Below are 25,744 nucleotides of genomic sequence, written 5' to 3'. Positions count from 1 at the left end.
TTTTGAAAATTAGTAGCTAAATCCAGGGCTTAGAACAGTGCTTTGCACAAGTGCTTAACAAATGCCATTAATATTATTATTAAATGAGAAAACTCATCTTTCCTATTAGTGAGTATTTTTATTTGCTAGATGAACACTTTTATATGGTTTCCCAGAGTACAGGAAACATATTTCATATTAAACCATTGTGTTTCAAAATCGTAGACACCTAGAAATTTAGTATGCTTACAACCTCATTCTTCCTATTGTAATACTTGATAAAGCACCTTAGAAGCAAAATTCAATTTCCTCTAAGTTTCTGATTCCCTATATCATATAAAATCTCTGCAATGTATTTTAGAAGCAACCCTGAGGCTTCTCAACCCAGCCAGCTCGTGTCTGAATTTGTCTTCCTTTTTGCAGGTTCCTTATTGGTTCCAAAACTGATGCTGAACGGTAAGATATTTAGTCCTTAATTTTTGGTTGTGGTTGGATTGTTTTTTAAGTGGATTAGTATTTTCCTCTGAGAGGCAAGCATAAATCCGAACTAAACAGTGAAAATTAAAATGTAATGATGTTTAAAAAAACAAACCTCGAAGTGTCCAGGAAGCCACTGAATGTAAAGTAAGAGAAGCTGCGGTGGAAATGATTTTCCAGGTATTGTTTTATCCAATAGATGTGTGTTGTTGTAACGCAGGCTGGGGTGGGGGTGTGGCAGCTGCTACAGCAGAAATTTTGGCAGCTTTTTAGGTCACTGAAAATAAATTTATCAATTGTGTTAGTATATCCGTGGTGAGAGATAGAATACAAAGAGCAGATATTTTGTAAGCTTTCAGTATAGAAAGCTTATTTGGCATGATGCTGTCGCTGAGTTGAATGGTAATCTGATTTGGGTTTTCTTGGACATTTAGTAACTCTACATACAAAGAGGTAATTTTCAAAAAAAGATCATTTGTATTCCATGCTGACAGGCTCTAACCTATTGTAGGGAAAAGTTCCTTTGATGAAATTAGTTCAATCAGTCGTATGTATTTAGCAGTCACTATGTGCAGAGCACTGTACTAAGCATTTGGGAGAGTCCAGTACAACAGAATTAGCAGACATGCTCCCTGACCCAGAAAAAGCAAACAGTCTAGAAGGTTCAATCATTTACGTGCAGATTGTTTTTGTAAACTTGTGTTTTCTGAGCATTGACAAATGCTTACGCTCATTTACAATTTTTCAGAGTAGTCAATCAGTATCAGGAGTTGGTTCAAAATGAAGCCAAATGTCCAGTGAAAGTGTCCCATCTCTCGAGTGGATCAACTAATCTGAGCCAGCTTTCTCCCGGGAAAGATCTGGAAGTGAGTCTGATCACTGTTATTTACTGTGTTTGATTTGCTTCCCTTCACAAGAAGAGTGAAAATCAGGATAAATCTTTTGAATTCCTGTTGCATAGGTTTCAAAGTATATTGCTTTCCTCAATAACTTCATGCTATTTACTTTGAAAGGGCGCTTACTATTGGTGCCCCGCTTAACTCAAATATAAAGTATTATCATTTATTTTATTTTTCACTGTTTCTAACTGTGAACTCGTTTTAAACTAATTATTAAAGCATGCCACTTTCAAGAGTCATCATCATAGGTTTTTAGTATAAATCTAAAATGAGAAAACTCCTCTTTCCTATTAGTGTAGTAAAAAAATTTTTAAGACCGTTTTCTCTGACATTAATGGTAAATGCATTAACACATTTCTGGACTTATTACCAATAAAATACTTTGCAGCTTTTGAAGTCTTCAAATTTGTATTAGGAATTTTTGGAGCTTTTTATTTGCCATGAAGATCTGATCAGGTGCATACTATAGAGACATCTTTTGGTTTGGATTCGAAGCTAAAGTATGCCACCATCCTCCACAGCTAAGAGAGTACTGCACTGACTTAGCCCCCAAAAGTGCATTTACTGTCTTGCCATCCAGAATTGACATCTAGGTCGAAAACAATTGTAGAATATCTTATTCGCTCTGTCGCCTTTATAATTTAGCATCCTGTAAAGCCCTCAGAGCTAATGGGATTAAACATTTTCGGTCTCCTATTTTCCTAAATCCCGTTACAAATTGGAAAAAATATTTGGGTCAGGGGTAGACCATCAGTCGATTTTGTGTCCGGCACAGATATATGGTATGCCCCAGCAATCAAAAGACAAAACACCTAAATAAATCCTGCCTGCTGCTTAAATGGCAGCATGTCTAGGTTGTCGAACAGAAGGGGGGTGGTAACGTGCTATTTGAACCCACTACATAGAGCGGTCCCATAGAGGCAACCCAACTGGGGCCGGGGTGTGACTGTCTCCTTCCCCTTTTCTGATTGTCTGAGAGTTGTGCATGGTGAATAGCTAATGCCTGGGGATGTTTGTAGCCTTACCGCTCCTCCATCCTCCTCTCTCCAATGGCACCTTTAGCAGGCCTGCATTTAGCAGGTCACTAAGGCCGGGGGACAGAGTCCAGCTGCTAGCAAAGGCTGTGATTACTCTTTGTCAGTTCAACGTGGCCCTGACAAACTGGAAATTAACCTTACTGGTGTGAGCCTTTTGGTCGGTGATCTCTACACAGTCCACCCACTCCATAGTCTCGTCAGACGTTACGCGTCAGAGCTTGCCCCCGAAGGCTTTGTGCCCAAGATGGAATTTCCTTTTGAAAAATAAAAGGAGGAAAACATACTCCCCTGGCGTAGAGTCACCATAAGGGTGGTCTGTAGGCATTCCAGTCCAGTATTTGAAGTCTTCAAATTTGTATTAGGAATACAAATCCTAATACTCCAGTATGTTTCACCAGGGAGATGTTAACATCTTGATGTGCTTCACGATCCATGTACTTTTTGTTTCAATCTGGGTCTTGGCTACTGTATCCTAAATCACTGTTTCTTCTTAGCAGCCTGAGAGCCTGTCAGGGTCGGTTCAGTCGTCAGTATTGGGAAAGGGTGTAAAGCATCGACCTCCACCCATCAAGCTTCCTTCAAGTTCAGGAAGTAGTTCTTCTGGTACTTTATTTCTACTTTATTTTTTGCCTTTGTTTTCGAGAACTGGGTTGGTCCTTTTTCTGTGACAAAACAAAAACCATTTAAAAACCATTCAGTTACTCATCCAATGATTTTATTCCTTTCTTATTCAAATCTGTGGATTTGTAAAATTGGGAATCTTCGATCCTGCTGAAGAAACACACTGAAATAACTTGTCCATTGTGCTTTTCAGGTAATATTTTTAGTCCCCAGCAATCGAGCAGCCATTTAAAATCGCCAACGCCGCCTCCTCCCGCTTCTAAGCCGCCTGGGCTTTCTCGGAAACCTTCTATGGACCTCAGTCAAGTTAGCATGCTCACTCCAGCTTCCATGTCACCCGCCAGCTCTTCACAAAGTGAGTCACGACCTAAATTCTCGCTTAAATCCTCCTAGGCTTTTGTGTAGCGCTTCTCAAGGAACCTTCTTGAACAGTGGATCCCTGAAACCTAAATGTACAGTGCGCCCTACTTTGTATAACTTGTGCGACGCTTCAGGCAGGTCTCTTGTTGACTGTATGTATTTTTATGTTTATTGTAACTGTATCTGTTTTTCTGTATCTTTGTATGCACCCTTTGTGTATACGTTTCTGATAGCTTTGCAACCCATATTCACTTTTTAAAGACAGCGATTGTGACGATGAGATGCCCAAGTGTAGTGTACATTGGACCACTCTGCATTTTACGTAATTTATGCAGCTGATTTGAGAAAATTGTCATAGGAGATGGTGCAGTTGTATCTTTGTGTCTGTAACAGCCTTACTAGTCCCAAAGTGGTGATGCAATAAACTCAAAGCTGATTTTTAAAAACACTCCTCCTACACTGTTTTATAAATCTTTGCTGATTATCAAAGTGTGAGAGTGATCACTGAGCACCCTACCAGAGCCACTAAAAATATCAGGGGTTATGGCATCTTAATTAACATTAGCTAACATCAAGCTAATGAAATTGTAACTCCCAATTTTTAAAAAAATCAAATAAAAATCAGTCTCTAGACTCATTTCAGGTACCGATGTGTACAGAGAAGCCACACGTCTCTACATTTTTATGAACAATCTTGTGTACAGGAAATTTCACGACACTGCAGTGCGTAAATGCAGGTCTTTGAATTAGTTATGAAGATTTTCCTGATAGCTCAAAAGGTGTAATTTTTCTGCCTTCTTGTTTTGCACAAAGAAAAACATAAGAAAATTTATGTATTTTTTTTTTCCACATCTTTTTGATGTTGTGGTTTTTTGGATAATGTTAATCTGCTGCACACAGTTTTTACTGTAGGAAAGGGTTGGGTCACAGCTCCTAGACATTCACATTTCTTTCCTTTCTTTCTGCAGGACATGAAAGCTAAAAAAGAGAGCACCTCAAGAGCTTTTGGTTTTGCCTTTTTTTTCTGGTTTTCTTTTTTTAATTGATAAACTGTGCATACCACAGTGAAGGCAAATTTTTTACAGTATCTACATTTAAACAGAAATACACAATAGCCGTTAAAGATGCAGTGTTATCACCTGTCAAAAATGCTTCTCTTTACTGGCTTTTCAATTTGGATCGATAGGCAAATACCAGTAAGGTGGGAATTAATATGCTTGCATTTGGGTGACCCATTAGGCTATCCATTAGCCAAATCAACTCTTTTTTCATTTTGCCTACCATCTACGTAGACTGCAGCAAACGATTTAAAAAGCAAAATCATATTTTAAACAATCTCTTGTAACAAAGATGTGGGGCTGCTGAAAATCCTTGCAGCCAAAACCCCCCACAGAACAGCTTAACGTGAACTCTAAACTTTAAATGGACATTGTGAAGGGATGTGGGTGTGTGTTTGCGTGTGTGTATGTGTTTACCAAGAAGCCATCCCAGATGGAATTTGGGGGCTGATAAACTGCAGCCTTAATTTTGACGGAACGTGGTAACACTCCAGTGGCGTGTGTAGCGATTAACACTCGCAGTTTACTGCGTTTAAAGAAACTGGAACAGATTGTCAGTGCGGAATCAGATTCCGTTAACCTTATTTTAAAAAGGGACTGGCCTTTTATAACAAACTAGCGCTTTTTATTTTTCTCAATGAGCAGGATCCGGAACTCCTAAACCATCTACTCCTACACCAACCAACACCCTTGCATCGGCCCCCAACCCTCCTGATGCTCTGAACTCAACTCCTATTACCCCTTCTGCCACCCCTCCTCCCCAAGATTCAGGCTTCACCCCTCAGCCCGCTTTGCTAACCCCGTTTGCTCAGCGGCAAGTGTCTCTGAGCCAGGCCTCGCCTGTAATGACCATTCCTCTTTCCACCATGGTAACATCCATTACTACAGGAACCACCTCCACCCAGGTCATGGCAAACCCTGCTGGACTTAACTTCATCAATGTAGTGGGCTCCGTGTGGTAAGTTGGCTTTGCTGTACTCTTTGTTTTTTTCTCCACCGGTTGACGTGTGATTGAATCGTAGCCCTTGAAATAGATGGTCAGAAATATTCAGGGTCCAGGAAGACAGACAGTCCAGAACTGTGCAACTGAAGGAACATAAAATGCAATTAAAAAAATAAAGGCAAATAAGTTTTTGCTTGTGGTCCTTAGTGGGGAAAATAACAACGGCTGTGTCAAAATAAAATGAAGGAGATCTGGGGGCAGAGGGCGGAGAGAGAGACACCTAAACTTGCATCCGTGTATAGGTTTTATTAACTGTAGTAGTATATTTTATCTTTCATTGTGGGAACATTTTCTTTTTTTTCTGGGCTTTTATCCTCGTAATTATCCAGTGAAATACTTTCAGCGTGTTCATCAACGCCACTCTTCAGGTGTCCTCATTAAAACCGTGGGAGCGCATTGTCCCAAATCACATTTCATTTCTGGGTCTCTTGAGAAACACATAGTGCCTGATTTCAGTCTAGTCTGTGGTTGGTGTGCAGGATGGGAAAGATAGAATGGAAAAGCTCCCATAAAGAAGGGCCAAGAAGAGAAATTAAAGTAGTGTTATCCTTATGTGAAAGACACTCATTTTTCTTGTTTACATTAGAGCTGCAAAGTATTAGACTTGTAACCAAATACCTTAAATGTCTAGAATTTGTTAATAACCAGGGCAGAGTATTATTCATTTAAACCAGTGCTGACATGGACATTTGCTAAGACCACAGGCATCAGGTTTGGAGACAGTCGTCCAGTAGATGGAATTTTTTTTCAAGGCAAAGGAGACCCTTGTTCGGTAGCATTTTCAACTGCCTTTGAATGTTTGACACAGTGTGCATTTTAAAGAGGGAGCAAGTGAGAGAATGGTTTTATTCTAGCCAATCTTCTATAATGTGAAGTTGCCTAGAGCCAAGCGATCCTGCGTTTCCTGCAAGGAAGAATGGCAGTGAAACCTAAGTTTTCATAATGATCCGCACCATGTGTATTTAGCGCATTTTCTTTCCTTCCCTACAGTGGAGCACAGACATTGATGAGCGGCTCAAACCCCATGCTGGGGTGTAATTCTAGTGCCATAACCCCTACAGGTATAAATCTGAGTGGCATTTTACCCTCGGGAAGCCTGGTTCCAAGTTCAATGCCTGCTGCACTGCCGTCCGCCACGCCAGGTTAGTATGTTTGAAAGAGTGTCATAGGGAGGAAAAGTGAAGAGAAAGTCGGAAGACTACGTACGTCCCTTGAACATGTTTGACTTCATGTTCCATTTCGTCCCCGTGGCCAAAACTTCAGGATTATTATTGCTCAGGTCAGTTAGCGTTGAAGATGTAGGAACAGACGTAGGAATGATCAACCCTGCCTTGGGTCAGTCGGGTGGAGGTTTCTCACTTGAAATTCTGCCTCTCTCCTTCTCCCCACATGCCGATCAGCGGGGCTCTGCACTAATTAGTTGCCCCTCGGTCTGGACCTCGTCACAGAAATAATCCGATGAGACTGCTGAGGTATGCAGGAGAGTCAATGAGTTAGTAAGCATATTCCAGCTCAATAAAACTGTATTCAGGCGTGAATACTGAACCTGTATCCGTGTATCCATTTCATGTATCCATGAAAACTGAACCTGTTCTGACAACAAATCCTTCCTGGAATTTTAACACCCCTCTGGGAAGCTTGGGTTATCCCTTCTTAAACCCATTTAAAGTATTCAAGTATCTAAAAGCGTATTTCACTTTTTTGCAGTCTCTAGAACAAAAACCCATCGGGGAACAAGAGTCAGAGTGGTATTGTAGATGATTTCCCAAAAGTCTTTTTTCCTAACAGATTAGATTGCAAGTGTTATACTTTATAGAACATGATTCCCTAATATATTCCAGAGGCTTCCTGCCACTAGAGGAGATTTATAATTGAATTAAACATAGGAGAATATTAAATACCAGTTAAAAAAAATTATTAGGTAGGATAAACTTTGAAAGCTCTAAGGGTTTTGTGTGCTGAATCTTTTTTCCCCTACTAGCCAGTAATACCCATTGGCCTGCTAACGTTGCTCAGAAACGTTATTTGGACTGTTACCTTTCAGCATATATGCTAAAGAGATGTGTGTGTGTTCTGTAGTGCTCAGTTGCAGCTGTCAGGAACTGAACTAGTACTGCACTGTCGGCAGAGCTGTAGTTTCAAATTCTCGTTCTTGAGGCCCCAAATTCCCAACCCACCAACTGGAAAAAGCCTAGGCCCGAAAGGCCTGAAGTTGTAGGTATGAGCAAAAGTAATAAAATACATCGTCCCACATTTCTGCTTAGCTATAATTTCATTACAACTAAGAAAACTGCTATGCTGAGAGGGTGTTTCCAAGAATACATGCTGATGATGGGATCAAGGGCTCTGCTCTTATATCTCTCAGAAAAAGCTGCAGCTCCTGGACTAAGTGGTGGTGAAACTGTTCATTGCTCTAGATCCAGCAGAAGCTAACTCACCTTTTGGGGAAATGGCCCAGCTGGTGATGTAGTAGTTGTCTGCTTTTCCTTTGGGCTGTTTTATGCCCTGCTCTGAATTGCCTAAAATATTATCCATCTTGGCAGGCAGCCATCCTCGGGGCCTAAAGGGATCAAGCCTCTAACCTTGTTCAGGAGACTTTACGGGCTGTGGCTAATACCGATGGCAAGTCCATCCACCGTTGTAAGGTACCAAAGTCAGAACAGTTTGTAGGTTCTGTTACGATGACCCCCAACCACAGCGCATGGCAAAAATGCATGTGTTGCTGAAGTCATAAGGCAGGACTTGAAAATAGTTGCACTCTCTCAGGTGCTTCTGTTAGTGTGAGAGGTGGAAGACACCCAGTAGGGGCTTGGGAAACGTCAGTAGTTAAAAGCAGGAAAGGAAACATCTAAGCCAAGAGAAGGGAAGGGGTTTTATAAACAGCCGCCCTGTCCCCAGCACCTCCAGACGGTTAGATTCCCGAGGCCTCGTCTCCCAGACGGGAGGAATGTTTCTCTCCCTCCTCCTTTCCCGGCCACACACACTCTCTTCTAAGGTAGAGAGTTCGGGAATTTTCATTTGTAGGAAAAAAGGCCCGATTTCAGGATTAGGAGAAACTGCAGCAGTATACTTGTCTTCTCTCCTAGAAACCGACCTGCAATGAGGTGTTTGTAGCTACTGGGGCCTAGTACATAACTTGCACTCATAAATCCATTTTTGATGGGGGATAATTCAGTCCTTGTAAATGAGTTACCAGTGCCCACAGATCTTCTCTGGAGAAAAATGGAATTTTCTGTGCTCGCAGTAGTTTTGAATAATCCCTCCGTGCCCACGTACCCAAAGAAAAGCCACTTCTTATATGTAGGATCAATTGTTAATTTCCTTTTGTAATCCCAAACTTTCTTTAACAGGTGTCCCTTTTGGTTTAAAAAATACTTCAGGTCTCAGGCCCTTAAATCTGCTGCAGGTAAATATGAGCCTCCAACGTTGAACACAGTACTGTAATTTTGTGGTGCTAATGTAGTTGTGATGATTGATAGTGAAAGGAAGCGTTCCTGTAACCTTACAATTCCTGATGATGGTTTTTCAGCCTGGGGGCCTCTGCCAGCATCTGGAATTGAGGGGTGGCCTTTAATTTTAGTTTTCAACATTATATTTTGAAAAACTACAAACTGGGTAACTCTTTAGGGCCATTTTTTTTTTTATGATGGGGTACCATTTTTGTCCCTGCCAAGGCATTGCACACATAGCAATCTGGACACACAATTGAGAAACTGAGCGTCCCTTGAGAGCACATTTACCAGTCCCGTTGCCGTTGACTGACACTTTTCCTTCTTCGAAGCACAAAGCTTCCAGGAGCTTATAGCTGCTTGATTGCTTGAAATTGAATCTACCGTTTCAGTGTTACCTTTTCTCCTTCCTTCCCTGAATCTTGGAAAATGGGAAAAAAAAACCCTTTTGAAATAAGGAACTCGGGGAATGTACATACAATGCTTGGCACATAGTAAGTGTTTAACAAGTCAGCCAGCTGTATTTATTGAGCACTTACTGTGTGCACAACACTATACTAAGCACTTGAGAGAGCATAATACAACAGTAAACAGATTCCATGCCCACAGTGGTGTTGTTATGAATTCTTAAGCATAAAAAATTATAATGGTATTTAAGTGTTTACTATTTGCCAACCACTGTACTAAGCACTTGAGAGAGCATAATACAACAGTAAACAGATTCCATGCCCAGTGTTGTTGTTATGAATTCTTAAGCATAAAAAATTATAATGGTATTTAAGTGCTTACTACTTGCCAACCACTGTACTAGGCACTAGGGTAAATACAAAATAATCAGGTTGGACACAGTCCCTGTCCCTCATGGGGCTCATAGTCTTAAGAAGGAGGGAGAGCAGGTATCCCCATTTTACAGATGAGGAAACTGAGACAAAGAGAAATGCTTTGCTTTATGGTTGCACAGCAGGCAAATGGAGCTGGGATTACAATGCAGGACTTGTGCTCTTTCCACTGAGCCATGCAGCGCCTCAGAAACTTAGAGTCACCTTCTAGTAAATATCAGCTCGTCAAAAATGCTCTGAATATTTCTTTTAAAAATGAACAATTTTTTTTGGTAAAATTCTGACCCCTCACATGCAGCCTCATAAAGCATTATGTCTTAGTAAGCTAATACCTGTCACGTTTTGGAAAAGATAGGCCAAGAAACCTTCAGTGTACTATAGGCTCACTGTGGGCAGAAAAGTGTCTACCGACTTTGTTACAGTGTTTTCTCACAAGTGCTTAGTACAGTGCTCTGTGCACAGTAAGAGCTCAATACATATGACTGAACTTAAACATTTAAAACAAGTGCATTGAAGTTTTCCCAATGCTCCAGGAGTGATGTAATGAAAAGAGGATCCACCACAAAGATAAATAGAAAGGAGTGGAACGTAGAGGTCAATGGGGCTGGGAAGGTGAAAGCCTTAGAAGGCCTGGCTTTCAGATTTACATCTAGGAGTGAGAGGGGGTGGGAGTGGACTATAATTCACGTCCACTTGAGTGCATGCAACCATGCCTTTTTTAAACCATGCTCCAGGTTTGCTTATTTTTTTTCCTGAAATAAAAGTGCAGTCATTATCAAAAGTACACTTGAAGGTGAATGGTGAGAGACGAAGGGGGCCTAGGCGTATCTGTCTGAACGATGCGGTGTTGCTTTTCTCCCCAACAGCTACCGGGCGGTTCACTCATTTTCAACCCTCTTCAGCAGCAGCAGCAGCAGCAGCAGCAACTCTCTCCGTTTTCTGCACAGCAACAATCCTCAATTCCCAGTCCTCAGCAGCTAGAGCAGGTGTGTATGTGTGTGTGTGTCTGTGTGTTGGGGGGCGGGTGGCCTAGTGGATAGCGCGCAGGCCTGGAAATCAGAAGGACCGGGGTTCTAATTCCTGCACTGCCACTTCATCATCATCATCAATCGTATTCATTGAGCGCTTACTGTGTGCAGAGCACTGTACTAAGCGCTTGGGAAGTCCAAGCTGGCAACATATAGAGACAGTCCCTACCCAACAGTGGGCTCACAGTCTGAAAGGGGGAGACAGAGAACAAAACCAAACATACTAACAAAATAAAATAAATAGAATAGATATGTACAAGTAAAATAAATAGAGTAATAAATATGTACAAACATATATACATATATACAGGTGCTGTGGGGAAGGGAAGGAGGTAAGATGGGTCTGCTAGGTGATCTTTGGCAAGTCACTTAACTTCCCTGGGCCCTAGTTACCTCATCTGTAAAATGGGAATTGACTCCCCATGTAGAACATGGACTATGTCCAACCAGATTAACCCCAGCGCTTAGGACAGTACCTGGCACGTAAAGTGCTTAACAAATGCCATTAAAAAAAGAAAAGTTCCTTTTTTCCCTACCTAAATGGAGAACTTGGATGATTCTGAAACTAATTTTTGAAAGAAAGATGCTCCTCATATATCCAGAGTTTGTTTGGCAAGAGCTTAAGTTATAAACGAAAGGTCTGTCTTTTCTCCTGGCTGTTACATCCCCCTCGTCCCCCTCTCCATCCCCCCGTCTTACCTCCTTCCCTTCCCCACAGCACCTGTATATATGTATATATGTTTGTACATATGTATTACTCTATTTATTTTACTTGTACATATCTATTCTATTTATTTTATTTTGTTAGTATGTTTGGTTTTGTTCTCTGTCTCCCGCTTTTAGACTGTGAGCCCACTGTTGGGTAGGGACTGTCTCTATATGTTGCCAACTTGTACTTCCCAAGCACTTAATTAGTACAGTGCTCTGCACACCGTAAGCACTCAATAAATTTGATTGATTGAAAGGGCAGGGGGATTGGGAGTAAGAGGATCTGGATTCTAATTCTGGCTCTGCCACTTGCCTGCTGTGTGGCCTTGGCCAAGATGCTTAACTTCTCTGTGCCTCAGTTTCCTCACCTGTAAAATGGAGATTAAGTACCTACTCTCCCTCTCACATAGACTGTGAGCCAGGCCCACTGGAGACAGGGACTGTGTCCAACCTGATTACCCCAGTGCTTAGTACAGTGCCTAGCACACAGTAAGTGCCTTAGTGAATACCATTTTTAAAAAGTCTAATCCAGGTGTCTTTTGTCAGCGTGGCTCAGTGGAAAGAGCACGGGCTTGGGAGTCAGAGGTCATGGGTTCAAATCGTGGCTCCACCAACTGTCAGCTGTGTGACCTCAGGCAAGTCACTTAGCTTCTCTGTGCCTCTGTTACTTTGTCTGTAAAATGGGGATTAGGACTGTGAGCCCCATGTGGGACAACCTGATCACCTTGTATCCTCCCCAGCGCTTAGAACAGTGCTTTGCACATAGTAAGCGCTTAACAAATATTATTATTATTATTATTTTGTCAGCATAGTGTTGTAGATTTTAAGGAATTTTCACAGTTAACCTCACCAAGGGCTCTTTAAGCAAAAATTTAGTAGTTAGGGTCCAAGATTCACAACCAGTATACTCAAAGAATACTAAGTATCATTCGGATTTAAAATCGAGTGGCTCAGATTATTAGGGAGATGGCCTTGTGTGTGAGAGACCTTGAATGTGTGTGAATTGAAAGGTATAAAATGATGGTTCTTCGAATGCAGTCGAGTGGTTTCCAATCCACAGGGACCCCCCAGTCGTTGCCTAAAGGATCCTCTTTGGTTTGGTGACTTGCTTTTCTACCAGGAAAGCATTAATAGAGGCCAGGGCGCTCTTGGCGTGCTTTGCACCTTTAAAAATACTGGATTAATCATTGCGATAGTGCTAAATCCTGCACACGAAGTGCAGAGGTCGATACAGAATAAACAGGTTGGACGCAGTCCCTGTCCCACAAGGGGCTCACGGTCTCAGGGGGAGAGAGAGAGAACAGGTATTTCATCCACCCTGTACTCAGCCAAGCCCTTAGTACACTTAGGAAATGCTCAATAAATACCATTGATTGATTGATTTTATAGATGAGGAAACCAAGGCCCAGAGAGGTTCATTGACCTGCCCAAGGTGTAACACAGCAGCCAAGTGATGGAACTGGGGTTTTAGGACCTTGGTTCCCCCGACTCCGAGGTTTACACTCATGCTTAACATCTAGTCGACCTCTTTGTCACTGCCGCTCCTTGCGTTACTGATTTGTTTGATGCCTCAGATTGTGTCCAGCTATTTAGAATTTATACATAAGAGGCTTGAAGCTAGTGATCATTGCTTTTGGCTAAATGTGTCCCTGTGGAAAGATGAAAAACATTAAACGTTATATTCTCTCTTGTTATTTGGGGAGAGTGACTGATTCCCTTACTTTGCAAAACTCTTGGGGTGTATTAAATGGGGGCTGGGATTATTGAGAACCTACTGTTACGGAGTATGAGAAGAAAAATGGTGAGCCTGGCCATTGTTGGAAGATAGAAGCAGAGTGACCTAGGGGAAAGAATACAGGCCTAGGAGACAGGAAAGCTGGCTTCTAATCCCAGCTCTTCTCTTTGCCTGTTGTTGTCTTGGGCAAGTCACCTAACTTTTCCATGCCTCAGTTTCCTCATCAATCAGTGGTGTTTATTCAGCTGTTACCATGTGCTAAGCACTTGGGAGAGTACAGTATAAGAGTTAGTAGACACGTTCCCTGTCCACAGAGAGCTTACAGTCCAGTGCTTGGACTGTGGGGCTGAAAGAGGGGTGAATAAAAAGTGTGCCAAGGCGACACAAAGGGACTGGGAGGAGAGGAAATGAGGGCTTAGTCAGGGAAGGCTTCTTGGAGATGTGCTTTTAATTAGGCGTGGGCCAAGTTATAGGAGGAAACTGAGGTAGTAAGGTCAGAGGGGGCAAGGTGACTGAGTGCTTCAGAGTCACTGGTAAGGGGTTTGATGCGAGGTGGGTCGGCGGGCAACCCCTAGAGGTACTTGGAGAGTGATGTGGACTGAACATTTTTGTAGAAAAGTGATCCGGGCAACAGCGTGAAGTCTGGACTGGAGTGGGCATGGACAGAAGACGGGGATCAAGGCGGGATAGGACAGTGCTTGGATGAGTGGGGTAGCAGTTTGGTTGGAGAGGAAAGGGCAGCTTTTAGCTATCTTGCAAAGGTTGATCCTTATCTTTAAAATGTGGAGTAAATACCTGTGATCCTTAGACCGTGAGCTCCAAGTGGGATAGGGACTGCGTCTTCCCCGGTACTTAGTACGGTGCCCGGCTCATTGTAAGTGCTTAACGGATACCACAATTATATCATTTTAATCCTGGCTGAATTTAAGATGTCCTGCCCTTATTCCCCCTGTAGGGCAGAGGAAAATGTTAGGCTCTTAAATACACCCTTACTAATCAAAGAACTGAAAACTCTTTTCTTCCTGTCGAACCACTGACGTTGGCCCCAGGGGGCTCACCGCTGTCACTCGTTTCTCTCAGGGTTGTGAACAAGGTCCAGCCGGTCAAGAGCAGGCCTTATCTGCTCAGCAAGCTGCCGTTATTAACCTGGCGGGAGTCGGAAGCTATATGCCGTCCCAAGCAACGGGTACGTAGCGACTCTTCATCTCATTTGGGTTTTTTTAGCCAGCCTACAAACTACGGGCTGGGGGGGTTTTCAGTCAGGAGGACGATGTCATCACCAAAGCTGAGAAAGTAAGAATTAGGTCTGAGGTGTGGAAGGCCAACGTTTTGTCCAGTCTGGTGTTTTTCATTTCATTTACCGACATAATTAATCCACCCTCTCACTGTCTGCCACTTTCGTAATTCTCATTTGCCTAAAAGGGAAATAAGTAGAGGAGTCCAAACATAAAAGCTGTGCGCTAGACAACTTTCTGGACAATCTTATTCCTACAAGGTGATTCAAGTATGAAATCTGGGAGTTGTGCAGAGTTGTGTGCCAACACCAAGCTTTTGAATGGCTTTTTTTTTTAAACAGACGGATTTTGCAATGCCCCTAGTCGGCATGCAGGACTGGGAGAAATATTTTTATATTGTATCTATTTTCCTACCCTACCAGTTGCCAGTTTACCTAGACACTTTCGAGCCCACTAACCTAAACACTGGACTCTCCACTTCATTAAGTTTGGTTTTCCAAACTATTTCAACTGTTCTGCTGTCACCAGCCCATGCTTCATAAAAGTTTTTATCACTCTAAAATCGAGGCTAAAATTGGATACTTTTGCCAATATCAAAGATCAGCGTATTCATTTTTGGATACGTTGTCTAAAAATGGACGCCAGCTCACACTGACCAACTTTACGTTAATGTCCAGCTTGGAGTTCAACCCAAACTTTTTCCTTCCTTAAGGCCCTTAAGAAGCAATAGCGCAGCCCCATCCACTGCTCTGCACATTAAAATCAGGGCTGCTCTACTTTAAGCAGCGTTCCTTAATCTTGGCAGACTATTTTCCATTTAAGACAGAGGGTTTTAATCTGAACTCCTGGCAGGCCCCCTGTGCACAGCCTCACTGCACCCTGGTTTCCTCGAAGGCCTTTCAATCTCACACATATCTTGTTTTCCTCTTCGTTCTTCCTCCTGTCCGAGCGCTAACCGTGTCTCTCTTCCTTTCCCTGGCAGCGGTTGCGATTCTGGCAGCCCCCAACGGCTACGAGAACAGCGGGGGCGGCCCCGCTTCGGCGGTCCCCACCTACCGACAGCCCCTCAAAAACTGAGAGGCATCCTGGCCGTCCCCCACACTGCCGGCGTGCGTTATTTATTTTTTTCTTTAAACAGCATTGACTCAAACAGTCCTTTACTTTTGGTGCCCTAAAAATTTACAGCCAAGGGATGGGGGGAAATGGCAAATAAAAGAGCCACACCCTAGAGCATAACCTGGAGACGCCGCCGTCTTGTCAGGGGAAAATAGGGAGTCGTTCTAACGATAAGGTAGGGTTGGTTTTCTAGAGTCATATTTTAAAAACAATTCCGTAAAGAACACTGCACCGCACCAGGAGGCGGCTTAAGGCGTTTTGGAAACAAACAGCCTTTGTAAAGGTGGTATTGATTTTTGTTAATATAAAAGCTTCGAACACTGTAAGATACAGTTTTTACAAATACATTTTGGAAAAATCTCTCTGGATGGCTTATGTTGGTTTCACACTTTTTATGACTTCGTCCATTAGCACCTTCACTTCTTTGTGTCTGGTCACGGCCCGGCTTAAACAATCCTGAAGCTTGGTTCCTGCCAGGGCACTTCCACCTGAAAAGGTAGTTGCGTCGTTTAGTTTCTGAACGTCAACTATAAGCTCCTTAGGGGAAGGGAGCCTGTCCGCCCACTCTGTTGTACTCTCCCGAGGGCTTAGTACGGTGCTTTGCACATAGTAAGTGCTCAATCAATACCACTGAAGAAGAAAAATGCCCACCCCCTTCAAGTACATCCAGGAAAACAACCCTTTCTTCATTCTGAGTGTTCCTTAAGTGAAGGAGACCTTTGTTCAATCATTTAGACTTACAAAAGATGTGGGTTCCATCCAAAGAGGTAATGCTTTGCAAGTGGAGGCTGTTACTTACCCAACTGTGCCTCCCACCCACCTTGGCCCCTGCCACATGCCCGAAAAAGGGAGCCCCTTCCCCTTCTTGTCTGCCAGACCACAACTCTCAGAGCCCTCCTGCAATCACAAATCCTCCAGGAGGCCTTCCCTGATTACTTCCCACACCAGCACTTGGTGCCATCCGTGCACTTTCAGGTATCGTGCAGAGTTTAGATAAAATTTTCTAAATATATATATATATATTTCTATGCATAAGTATTTATTTACACACACACACACACACAAACACACAAAAATCACTAGTTCCCAACGTACCTGGTTTGTGAAGACAGCACAGTTTGCCTTCTTCATCCATTACAACCGTTAGAGTTCCAGTTGCCAAATTCTCCTCCTCCCCAGTTGGATCGACTATGAGTACCGTGCTATGAAACAAGATGAGCCACAGTTTTATAAATTCACTTGTGTTCCGCAAGATTAATCTTCCACCAAAACTTAGAATCTCTCTTCTAGTGAAGAGAAGCAGCGTGGCCTGGTGGCTAGAACGCAGGTCTGGGAATCAAAGCAACCCGGGTTCTAATTCTGCCTCTGCCACTTGTATGACCCTGGGCAAGTCACTTCACTTCTCTGTGCCATAGTTACCTCCTCTGTAAAATGGAGATTAAGACTGTGAGCCCCACATGGGCCAGGGACTGTGTCCAAACTGATCAGCTTGTTATCTACCCCAGCATTTAATACAATGCCTGACCTTTTTTTAAAAAAATTTTGTTAAGCACTACGTGCCAGGCCCTGGTCTAAACACCAGGGTAGATACAAGCTAATCAGGTGGGATGTGATGCAGTCCCTATTTCATTCATTTCAGTCCATCCCCATTTTACAGATGAGATAACTGACATAGAGAAGTTAAGTGACTTGCCCTAGGTCACACAGCGGGCAAGTGGCAGGGCAGGGATTAGAACCCACAACCTTCTGGCGCCCAGGCCTTTGGTCTATACATAATAAGGAGTTAAATGCCATTAAAAAAAGGGACACAGTTAATACACAAATACAGTGAATGAACATGATCATGGTAGCAGAATACTTTCTTTGCTTTGATAATGCAGATAAGCTTGCAAAATGCAGTTTTAGCTGTATCCCCCCATGGCGAGCTCAACTTAGAGAAACATATCCATCTGTTAACTTACTTATCAAATATAGCAAATGATGTAGCAATTGGATATGTTCTAATGTTTAGAGGAGTTTTCTGCTTCAAATTCACTTCTGCCAAGCCCGTTTCTTCGTTGATCACAACTGCTGGCAGTTGTACTGCAAAGACAACAAGAAGCATTCAAAATGTCAGAGAACATTTTTATAACTTACATGGATAGAAAAAAATATGGCATCCACAAATCCAAAGTATAGTGGCAGCCAGAAGAACGGGATGCTTTGTGCGCTATCGAGAAAGGTATTGAAAACAAGGCATCAAGCTCACTTTTACTACTGAATAGAAGCAATGGATATTCACAACCAGACTATTCTATGTCCTGTTCTCGCTGCCATCCACGGAAGAACGTGACAGGGTAACTGAAATAGCTTCTGTGTGAGGACAGATGGGCACCCAAAAGCTGGAGGGGAGATGACATTTTCCAAGTCAAGGAAGGTAAAGACGGTCCACACCGAATTGTTCTCCGAATGCCACAATTCCAGGGTGAGACAGAAGCCCATCCAGGCTAGAAGGCAGCAGGATTTTAGGAAAAGCAAACACTTCTTCACACTCACAGGATGGAAAACACACGTAGCATGTTACCGCAGAAAACACCAGGTTCAAGATGGGTGTGGATATATTCACGGACAAGAAGGTCTATAATGAGTTACCGGACGGAAGAGGGGAAAGGTTTGGGACAAGTCTTTGAGTATTCAGTTATCAATCAATTCAATTTGGATCATCGCTAAGGAATCTCGGCACCCAGAAGGGAGGCTCTGGCTGCTATATTGCGGGCTTAGGCCACTCACCATTTTTTAAGGCTGCTAACAAAGCAATCGTGCAGGCATCCAAAATGTTCCCGTCGTAATCGAGGCAAATTAGATCACAGTAGAGAACCCACGCAAGCTAGGAAACAGACAGCACGCATTGAAATGAAAGCCTTGAATGGACAAGCCCGGGTTAAAACGAGCATCCTACAGTATTACCTAGCTAAGTATCTAATATTGGTTACGCAAGGACTAATTCTGAAGGATGGGTTAAGGACATACTATTGATTTTTTTTCCCCCAAACTATTAAGAGTCCAGGGAAGAGTTAGAAGACATGACCCCCATCCTCAAGGAATTGGCACACTTTTAACTCCAGCCCGAAATTCAGAATGCCATAGTCATGAAAGGAATTTAAAATCCCAGCTCCAAACTCAGTGTTAAACAGTTGAATATAAGCCAAGTCACAGAATGTCAGGGTCAAAAGCTGAGACAAGACCAGCTCTGAGATTTGCAAAAAAGGGAATCGATTCATTTATTCAATAATGTTTACTGAACATCTTCTATGTGCACAGCACTGCTCTGGGGTAGAGTACAATGAAAGTAAGAGACAAACAAGACAAACTCCCTGCCCCTCTTTCCCCGTTTCTTACCTTTCCTTTGGAAATACACAAATCTTCCTTGGATATCAGCTGTGAGCTTGATGAGAGACAAAGACTTATTAGACGAGCAGGTTCTCAAATGCCCCTGGCAATCAAACTGGTTTTGTTCTCTGTCTCCCCCGTTTAGACTGTGAGCCCACTGTTGGGTAGGGACTGTCTCTATATGTTGCCAATTTGTACTTCCCAAGCGCTTAGTACAGTGCTCTGCACACAGTAAGCGCTCAATAAATACGATGGATGATGATGATGATGGTGCCTTACTTTTCAATGACGTCGGCGAGGAACTGGCTAGCCACTTGGGCCTCTTCCCCAGGAGGTCCAGGGCGAAATCTTGACGAACACAGGGGTGGGAGATCCACGTTAGGAACTGGAAAAATAAAAAACCCACTCTTTAACCAAGAGCTAGACTACAGAGTTCATGTGGGACATGCTTCCTTTTTCAACCCACCTCAAAGTCACTGGAATCTTTCTTTGCAATAAAACAAACTCACCATTTACCCAGGCCCTTCTGGGGCCAAAAAATTCCATCTGTACGGGGCGGGGAGGGGAGGGTCCCTCGGACTGGATTTACTTTTTAATAAGATTAAAATGGGTTTTCAGGAGGGTACCCACCTCAGCTAGCACAAGGAAATTCAGAACGCAACACTGATCTTTCTCCCTTCCAGGCCCTTCCCAGAGATTCTCCGAAAATCTCCTTTCCAGACACAGCATCTCCAGCAAGGGGACCCCGATTTTCTCTGCCCTGGGCTTAGGTGTTTATTAGGTATTCCTAACGAAGACCTGATATTTTCTATTACATGGTTCTCTCGCTTGGACAGATGTAGCCAACTTTTTTCTGCCCTTTCCCTACCGAGAAACTCCAGTCAGCCTCCCCTCTGCTGTTTCTTATGGCAGTTTGGGTAAAAAGTGGGACAATAAGATGTGAATATTTGTAGCATCCCTACAACAGATGTGTAGGCAAGGATTTCGCTTCCCCATTTATACAGCCTTCTCCCCGCTCCCACTATTAAGGCGCAAGAGGTAGGGACAGTCTTTTAGGTTTTTCCACGTATCCACTGGAGGTCATCTCAAAACTGAGGGATCGGCCAGGATAAACAGAGGCCGTTTCAATGTCGTCTTACTTTGCCATGGAGAGCGGCAAAGCAACCTTTCCTCTAGATGAGGATCCCTGATTTAGCTAGCAGCATACGGCATCCTCCCCGGTCCCCAAATAAAGCTGCTCTCCAAGCAATAGACCTTTGAAAGGCATCACTGTTTGGACTGGGAAAACATTTTCATGGGCTTACAGATTTGCAAAAGATTAATGTCTAAAAACGACAAAACGCTGAACGTCTAACTTACCAACATATCCTTTGCTGGGCGCATCTCCTGGTGGTGCTGCAAACTCCTACGGGGAGAGCAAACGTTTCACTTCCTCACTCGGGCCCCTGAAAAAGCTTTGGTTTGGGGAAGTGGGAAATACTGTCCCAGGAAAGGCTCGACCACAGAATTCAGAGTTTAGATTTTTCCATCTAATGAATCCGTGAATGAAATGACTTTCAACCTCAGCATCGGGTTTATTGCTTCAGGCCCTTATAGTTATAAGGCTCGCTCTAGAAGAACTGCTCTTAGGGAAACAGAGGGCGCCTAGTGCACCTCGTTTTGTGCCTGTAACAAGCATAAATACAAACTTTATGCTCAGTGCATTTAAAGAAAACGACTCAAATTCACAAGGAGTGTCACTGCAAGTCACTTCTCTGTGCTCATTTCATCTGTGAAATGGGGAGCCAATTCCTATTCTCCCTCGTACTTAGAATGTGAACCCTGATCGGGACAGCGATTGCGTCGGATCTGAATGCCTTGAATCCACCCCACCGCTTAGGCCGGTGCTTGGCCCAGAGTGACAGCACTTAGCAGACACCACGCTAATTATTATTCCCACCCCATATCCCATTACCAACCCTCGATCTTTGGAAACAAACTCTGAAGAGACAGACTAGTGAGCCAAACAAGAGCATTTAAAATGGTAGACTAGCAACTCCCTGTGGGCAGGGCCTGTGTCTCCCAACTCCTGTATCATACTCTTCCAAGAGCTTAGTGCGGTGCTCTGCACAGAGTAAGCACCCAAAAATTACCATCATCATCAATCGTATTTATTGAGCGCTTACTATGTGCAGAGCACTGTACTAAGTGCTTGGGAAGTACAAATTGGCAACATATAGAGACAGTCCCTACCCAACAGTGGGCCCAGTCTCCCAGTCTCAAACGCCGAGACGAGTCGGCGAGACCTACCGCTTTCACTCCACAGATGACGGTCGTGTTACCCAGCTTCGCTAACGCAGAACCGTCGGCGGTGGAGATGGAACCTGGGATACACCAACGAGAAGGTCCGTTTGGGAAGGCTGGGACCGAGTTCACACTCAAGGCCCTTCGCGGTCCCGTCCGTTAAACTCACTACTCGGGGCCACTGCAAATGAGGAACTAAGGAATGGGAGGAGGGGAAAGGGGGGGTTGGAGGGGGGGGTGCTGGGGTGCTTGCTTGGAAAGCTATAAGGCAACAGAGTTGGCAGACTCGATTCTGATCCTCAAGGAACTGAGAATCTAGTGGCCAAACTGTGGCTCACCTTCCCTCGTGGGTGGCTTGTGGCTCAGCCTGTTAGTCATTTAGCATTTGGGCGCTTTTGGTTGTCCTCTTGGGCCTGGAAGGGGTGTAGCGTGTTTGCCAAATCTACTGGACAATCCCAAGTGCTCGGTATAATGCCTGGCACACAACAGGCTCTCAGTAAATCCCTTCTATTGACTGATTTAGCCCCACGGCCACCATGTTTCTTGCTCACCAGTCGCCCTCACCGCCACCTCCCCTCCACCCCAATCCCGGCGCGCCCGCTCGCCATCCCGTTAGAGGAAACCGCGGCTCTCTGCCGCGTACTCCGGCCGTGGGGCTCTGGAGTCTAAAAACCGCCCGCTCTGAAAACTCTTGTGGGCTGGGAAATTCTTTGTATTTGTTTTCATCACTGCCCAGAGGGAGAAAAAAGCCTCCTAATCCAAGGGCCCCTCTACTGGCTGCGACGGGGCCTAAAACTCCCCCAGATCCGCTCAGCCTTTAAAATTGGAGTCAACTAAATCATTCTATTTTGAAACATTAAAATGCTCACCTATATTGACAGTGGTAGTTCGGAATTCACCGAGTTCCCTTCCATCGGGCCGACAGTTCTCTTTCTATACAGGAGTGTGAGTGGGTATTAAAGAGGGGGAGAGAGATATAACATTCAGTAGTAATCTTCCAGATGGGTGAATGAAGGGGGACAGTGGTAGGAAAGTTGCCACTTGTCTATGTGACCACGGGCAGTTTCATTTCTCCGTGCCTCAGTTTCCTCATCCGCTAAATGAGGATTCAATAGCTGTTCTCCCTCCTATTTAGACTGTGGCTGACCAGATTATCTTGTTTCTATTTTAGTGCTTAATACAGTGCTTGGCACAAATGAAGCACTTATAAACAGCACAATTATTATTAAGTTGGGGGGGGGCATTTTTATTTAACAGGTGGCTGGTAAATATTTGGTTTTCATAAAATCATTTCCAAGGTTTCTCTGCACACACAAACGTACACAAACTTGAAAAAGGGCCCTAAGTAACAAGCAAAGCAAGAGAGCGTTTCAAAATCGGCAACCACCTTGCTATACACCCCAACGATCAAAATGAACTCTTCAAGGCAAAGAACCAAGGTTATACCCCGGTATCTTTTAACTTTTAAAGTGATTCATGGGTACCTCATAATTTTAAAAAGTACGTAAGATTCTATATCGAAGCGAAACAAGAAAAAACGTTTTAATCTCTATATTTCATTACACAATTGGCTCTACTCACCAAAAACCTCCTGTAATATTCCAATGGTTCCACAGTTCTGAAACACAGGTAAGAATCTTTTTAAAGCTTCACTAGAATCCAACCGCATGAGAAGACCCCCCCCAAATCAATATCGCAACATTACATGCGGCGTGACTCAGTGGAAAGAGCACGGGCTTTGGAGTCAGAGGTCATGGGTTCGAATCCCGGCTCTGCCACTTATCAGCTGTGTGACTTTGGGCAAGTCACTTCACTTCTCTGGGCCTCAGTTCCCTCATCTGGAAAATGGGAATGAAGACTGTGAGCCCCCACACGGGACAACCTGATCCCTTTGTATCCTCCCCAGTGCTTAGAACAGTGCTCGGCACAGAGCACTGAACAAATACCAAAATTATTCTTTTTTTTTTGAGGAAGCAGCACAGCGTGGTGGAAAGAGTCCGGGCTTAGGAGTCTGAGGTCCTGGGTTCGCATCCCGGCTCTGCCACATGTCTGCTGTGTGACCTTGGGCAAGTCACTCAACTTCTCTGAGCCTCAGTTCCCTCATCTGTAAAATGGGGATTGACTGTGAGCCCCACATGGGACAACCTGATCATGTTATATCGCCCCCAGCGCTTAGAACAGTGCTTTGCACATAGTAGGCGCTTAACAAATGCCATCATCATTATTATTATTCTCTGAGCCTCAGTTCCCTCATCTGTAAAATGGGGGTGAAGACTGTGAGCCCCACATGGGACAACCTGACCATGTTATATCCTCCCAGCGCTTAGAACAGTGTTTTGCACATAGTAAGCGCTTAACAAATGCCATCATTATTATTATTCTTTGAGCCTCAGTTCCCTCATCTGTAAAATGGGGGGGAAGGGAAGGGAAGGGAAGGGAAGGGAAGGGAAGGGAAGGGAAGGGAAGGGAAGGGAAGGGAAGGGAAGGGAAGGGAAGGGAAGGGAAGGGAAGGGAAGGGAAGGGAAGGGAAGGGAAGGGAAGGGAAGGGAAGGGAAGGGAAGGGAAGGGAAGGGAAGGGAAGGGAAGGGAAGAATTGGGTTTCTGTCGCTCACTTGAAGCCGGTCGCCATGGTGCGTGGAGACCAGGTGACCTCAGCGCATGCGCAAACGCTCCTCATCCTTCGCTTACCCCCCGCGCACGCGCAGACGCTCCTCATCCCTCTATTAGCCCCGCCCCGCCGCCGCGCACGCGCAGACGCTCCAACAGGCGGCTCATCCTTCGATCCGCCGCGTCGCGCACGCGCAGACGCTCCACCGCCCCTTCAGGCCCCTCAGCCTTCGCTCCGCGCACGCGCAGACGCTCCTCCGCCCCTTCAGATCCCTTAGCCTTCGATCCGCGCCCCCCCCCCCGTCGCGCACGCGCAGACGCTCCTCCGCCCCCTCACTTTCGATCCGCGCCCGCCGCAGTTTCGTCAAATGGCCGCCGGCCCAGTGTCCCCTCCCCTCCCCTCCACCGAGCTCGCGGATTTAATTTTCCTCAGCGAGCGACAATGCTCCCCGGGCCGAGGGATAGTTTCTCAGCTTTGGATTTTCACGAATCTGCCGCGGGCGGATGCGACGATCCCTTCCCCGGGGCGCCGGCCCTCTGCGCATGCGCCAGACGGAAGGGCTCTGGAGACTTCATTCATTCATTCATTCGTATTTATTGAGCGCTTGCTGTGTGCAGAGCACTGTACTAAACGCTTAGGAGAGTGCAATACAACAATATGCAGTCACATTCCCCGCCCACAACGGGCTTACAGAGCCCGTTATATGAGAAGCAGCGTGGCTTAGGGAAAATACATCAATCAATCAATCAATCGTATTTATTGAGCGCTTACTGTGTGCAGAGCACTGTAATAAGCGCTTGGGAAGTACAAGTTGACAACATCTAGAGACAGTCCCTACCCAACAGTGGGCTCACAGTCTAACCAAGCGCTTAGTACAGTGCTCTGCACACAGTAAGCGCTCAATAAATACGATTGATTGAAAGAGCACCCGTATACATGTATGTTTGTATGTATTTATTACTCTATTTACTTTATGTGTACATATTTATTCTATTTATTTTATTTTGTTAATATGTTTTGTTTTGTTCTCTGGCTCCCCCTTCTAGACTGTGAGCCCACTGTTGGGTAGGGACCGTCTTCATGTGTTGCCAGCTTGTACTTCCCAAGCGCTTAGTACAGTGCTCTGCACACAGTAAGCGCTCAATAAATACAATTGATTGATTGATTGATTGGTAGGATTAGAACCCAGGTCTTCCGACCCTCATGCCGCTTTCCTACGCTGGGGCCTCCAGAGCCGGCGGGCCCTGCCACCCGGCAGGGGGCGCTGTGCTTGGCCGGCGAGGGGAGAGGCAGGGGAGGCGCCTCGGCGGCAGGGGGCGCTGTGTCGGACCGGCGAGGAGAGAGGCAGGGGAGGCGCCTCGGCGGCAGGGGGCGCTGTGTCAGGCCGGCGAGGGGAGAGGCAGGGGCGGTGCCTCGTCGGCAGGGGGCGCTGTGTCGGACCGGCGAGGAGAGAGGCAGGGGAGGCGCCTCGGCGGCAGGGGGCGCCGTGTCGGGCCAGCGAGGGGAGAGGCGGGGGAGGCGCCTCGGCGGCAGGGGGCGCTGTTTCGGACCGGCGAGGAGAGAGGCGGGGGAGGCGCCTCGGCGGCAGGGGGCGCCGTGTCGGACCGGCGAGGAGAGAGGCGGGGGAGGCTCCTCGGCGGCAGGGGGCGCTGTGTCGGGCCGGCGAGGGGAGAGGCGGGGGAGGCGCCTCGGCGGCAGGGGGCGCTGTGTCGGACCGAAGAGGGGAGAGGCAGGGGAGGCGCCTCGGCGGCAGGGGGCGCTGTGTCGGACCGGCGGAGGGGTGGGGCGGCGAGGAGAAGGGTAGGGGAGACTCCGCGGCGGCAGGGGGCGCTGTGACGGTCCGGCCCTGTATCCGCCCTTGGGGGAGGCCGGAAGCCGGAAGTCTGGAGCCGCCGCCACTTCCGCTGAGGTGGAGCTGCCCGATAGGCTCCGCTCCAGAT

At 45.2% G+C, this 25,744-nt stretch overlaps 2 protein-coding genes across 2 annotated transcripts in view; one reads left to right on the top strand and one right to left on the bottom strand.

The window, feature by feature from the left end:
• The window catches only part of SUPT20H (SPT20 homolog, SAGA complex component), a 35,316-nt gene extending 19,412 nt beyond the window's left edge, over positions 1–15,904 (top strand). The window contains exons 16-25 of the mRNA XM_038761638.1: positions 403–435; positions 1,205–1,322; positions 2,887–2,995; positions 3,207–3,368; positions 5,077–5,389; positions 6,425–6,576; positions 8,785–8,840; positions 10,589–10,708; positions 14,274–14,379; positions 15,411–15,904. Of these exons, the coding sequence (XP_038617566.1) occupies positions 403–435; positions 1,205–1,322; positions 2,887–2,995; positions 3,207–3,368; positions 5,077–5,389; positions 6,425–6,576; positions 8,785–8,840; positions 10,589–10,708; positions 14,274–14,379; positions 15,411–15,505 (1,264 nt within the window). The 3' untranslated portion in view covers positions 15,506–15,904. The remainder of the gene's footprint in view (positions 1–402; positions 436–1,204; positions 1,323–2,886; positions 2,996–3,206; positions 3,369–5,076; positions 5,390–6,424; positions 6,577–8,784; positions 8,841–10,588; positions 10,709–14,273; positions 14,380–15,410) is intronic.
• EXOSC8 (exosome component 8) lies at positions 15,823–23,873 on the bottom strand. Its single transcript, XM_038761617.1, has 11 exons — positions 23,809–23,873; positions 22,778–22,814; positions 22,066–22,129; positions 21,203–21,276; positions 20,273–20,318; positions 19,193–19,298; positions 18,923–18,968; positions 18,314–18,410; positions 17,506–17,626; positions 16,640–16,746; positions 15,823–16,032 (listed from the first exon to the last, which is right to left on the bottom strand). The coding sequence occupies exons 1-11, from the start codon at positions 23,871–23,873 to the stop codon at positions 15,917–15,919; spliced, it is 879 nt and encodes a 292-aa protein (XP_038617545.1). The 3' UTR covers positions 15,823–15,916.
• Between the last annotated feature and the right edge of the window lie 1,871 nt (positions 23,874–25,744).

The sequence above is a fragment of the Tachyglossus aculeatus genome, chromosome 20, assembly GCF_015852505.1.
Source record: "Tachyglossus aculeatus isolate mTacAcu1 chromosome 20, mTacAcu1.pri, whole genome shotgun sequence".
NCBI classification, from domain to species: domain Eukaryota; kingdom Metazoa; phylum Chordata; class Mammalia; order Monotremata; family Tachyglossidae; genus Tachyglossus; species Tachyglossus aculeatus.
Note: the sequence above shows the minus strand (reverse complement) of the source record. Positions and strands in the feature narration are given on the sequence as shown.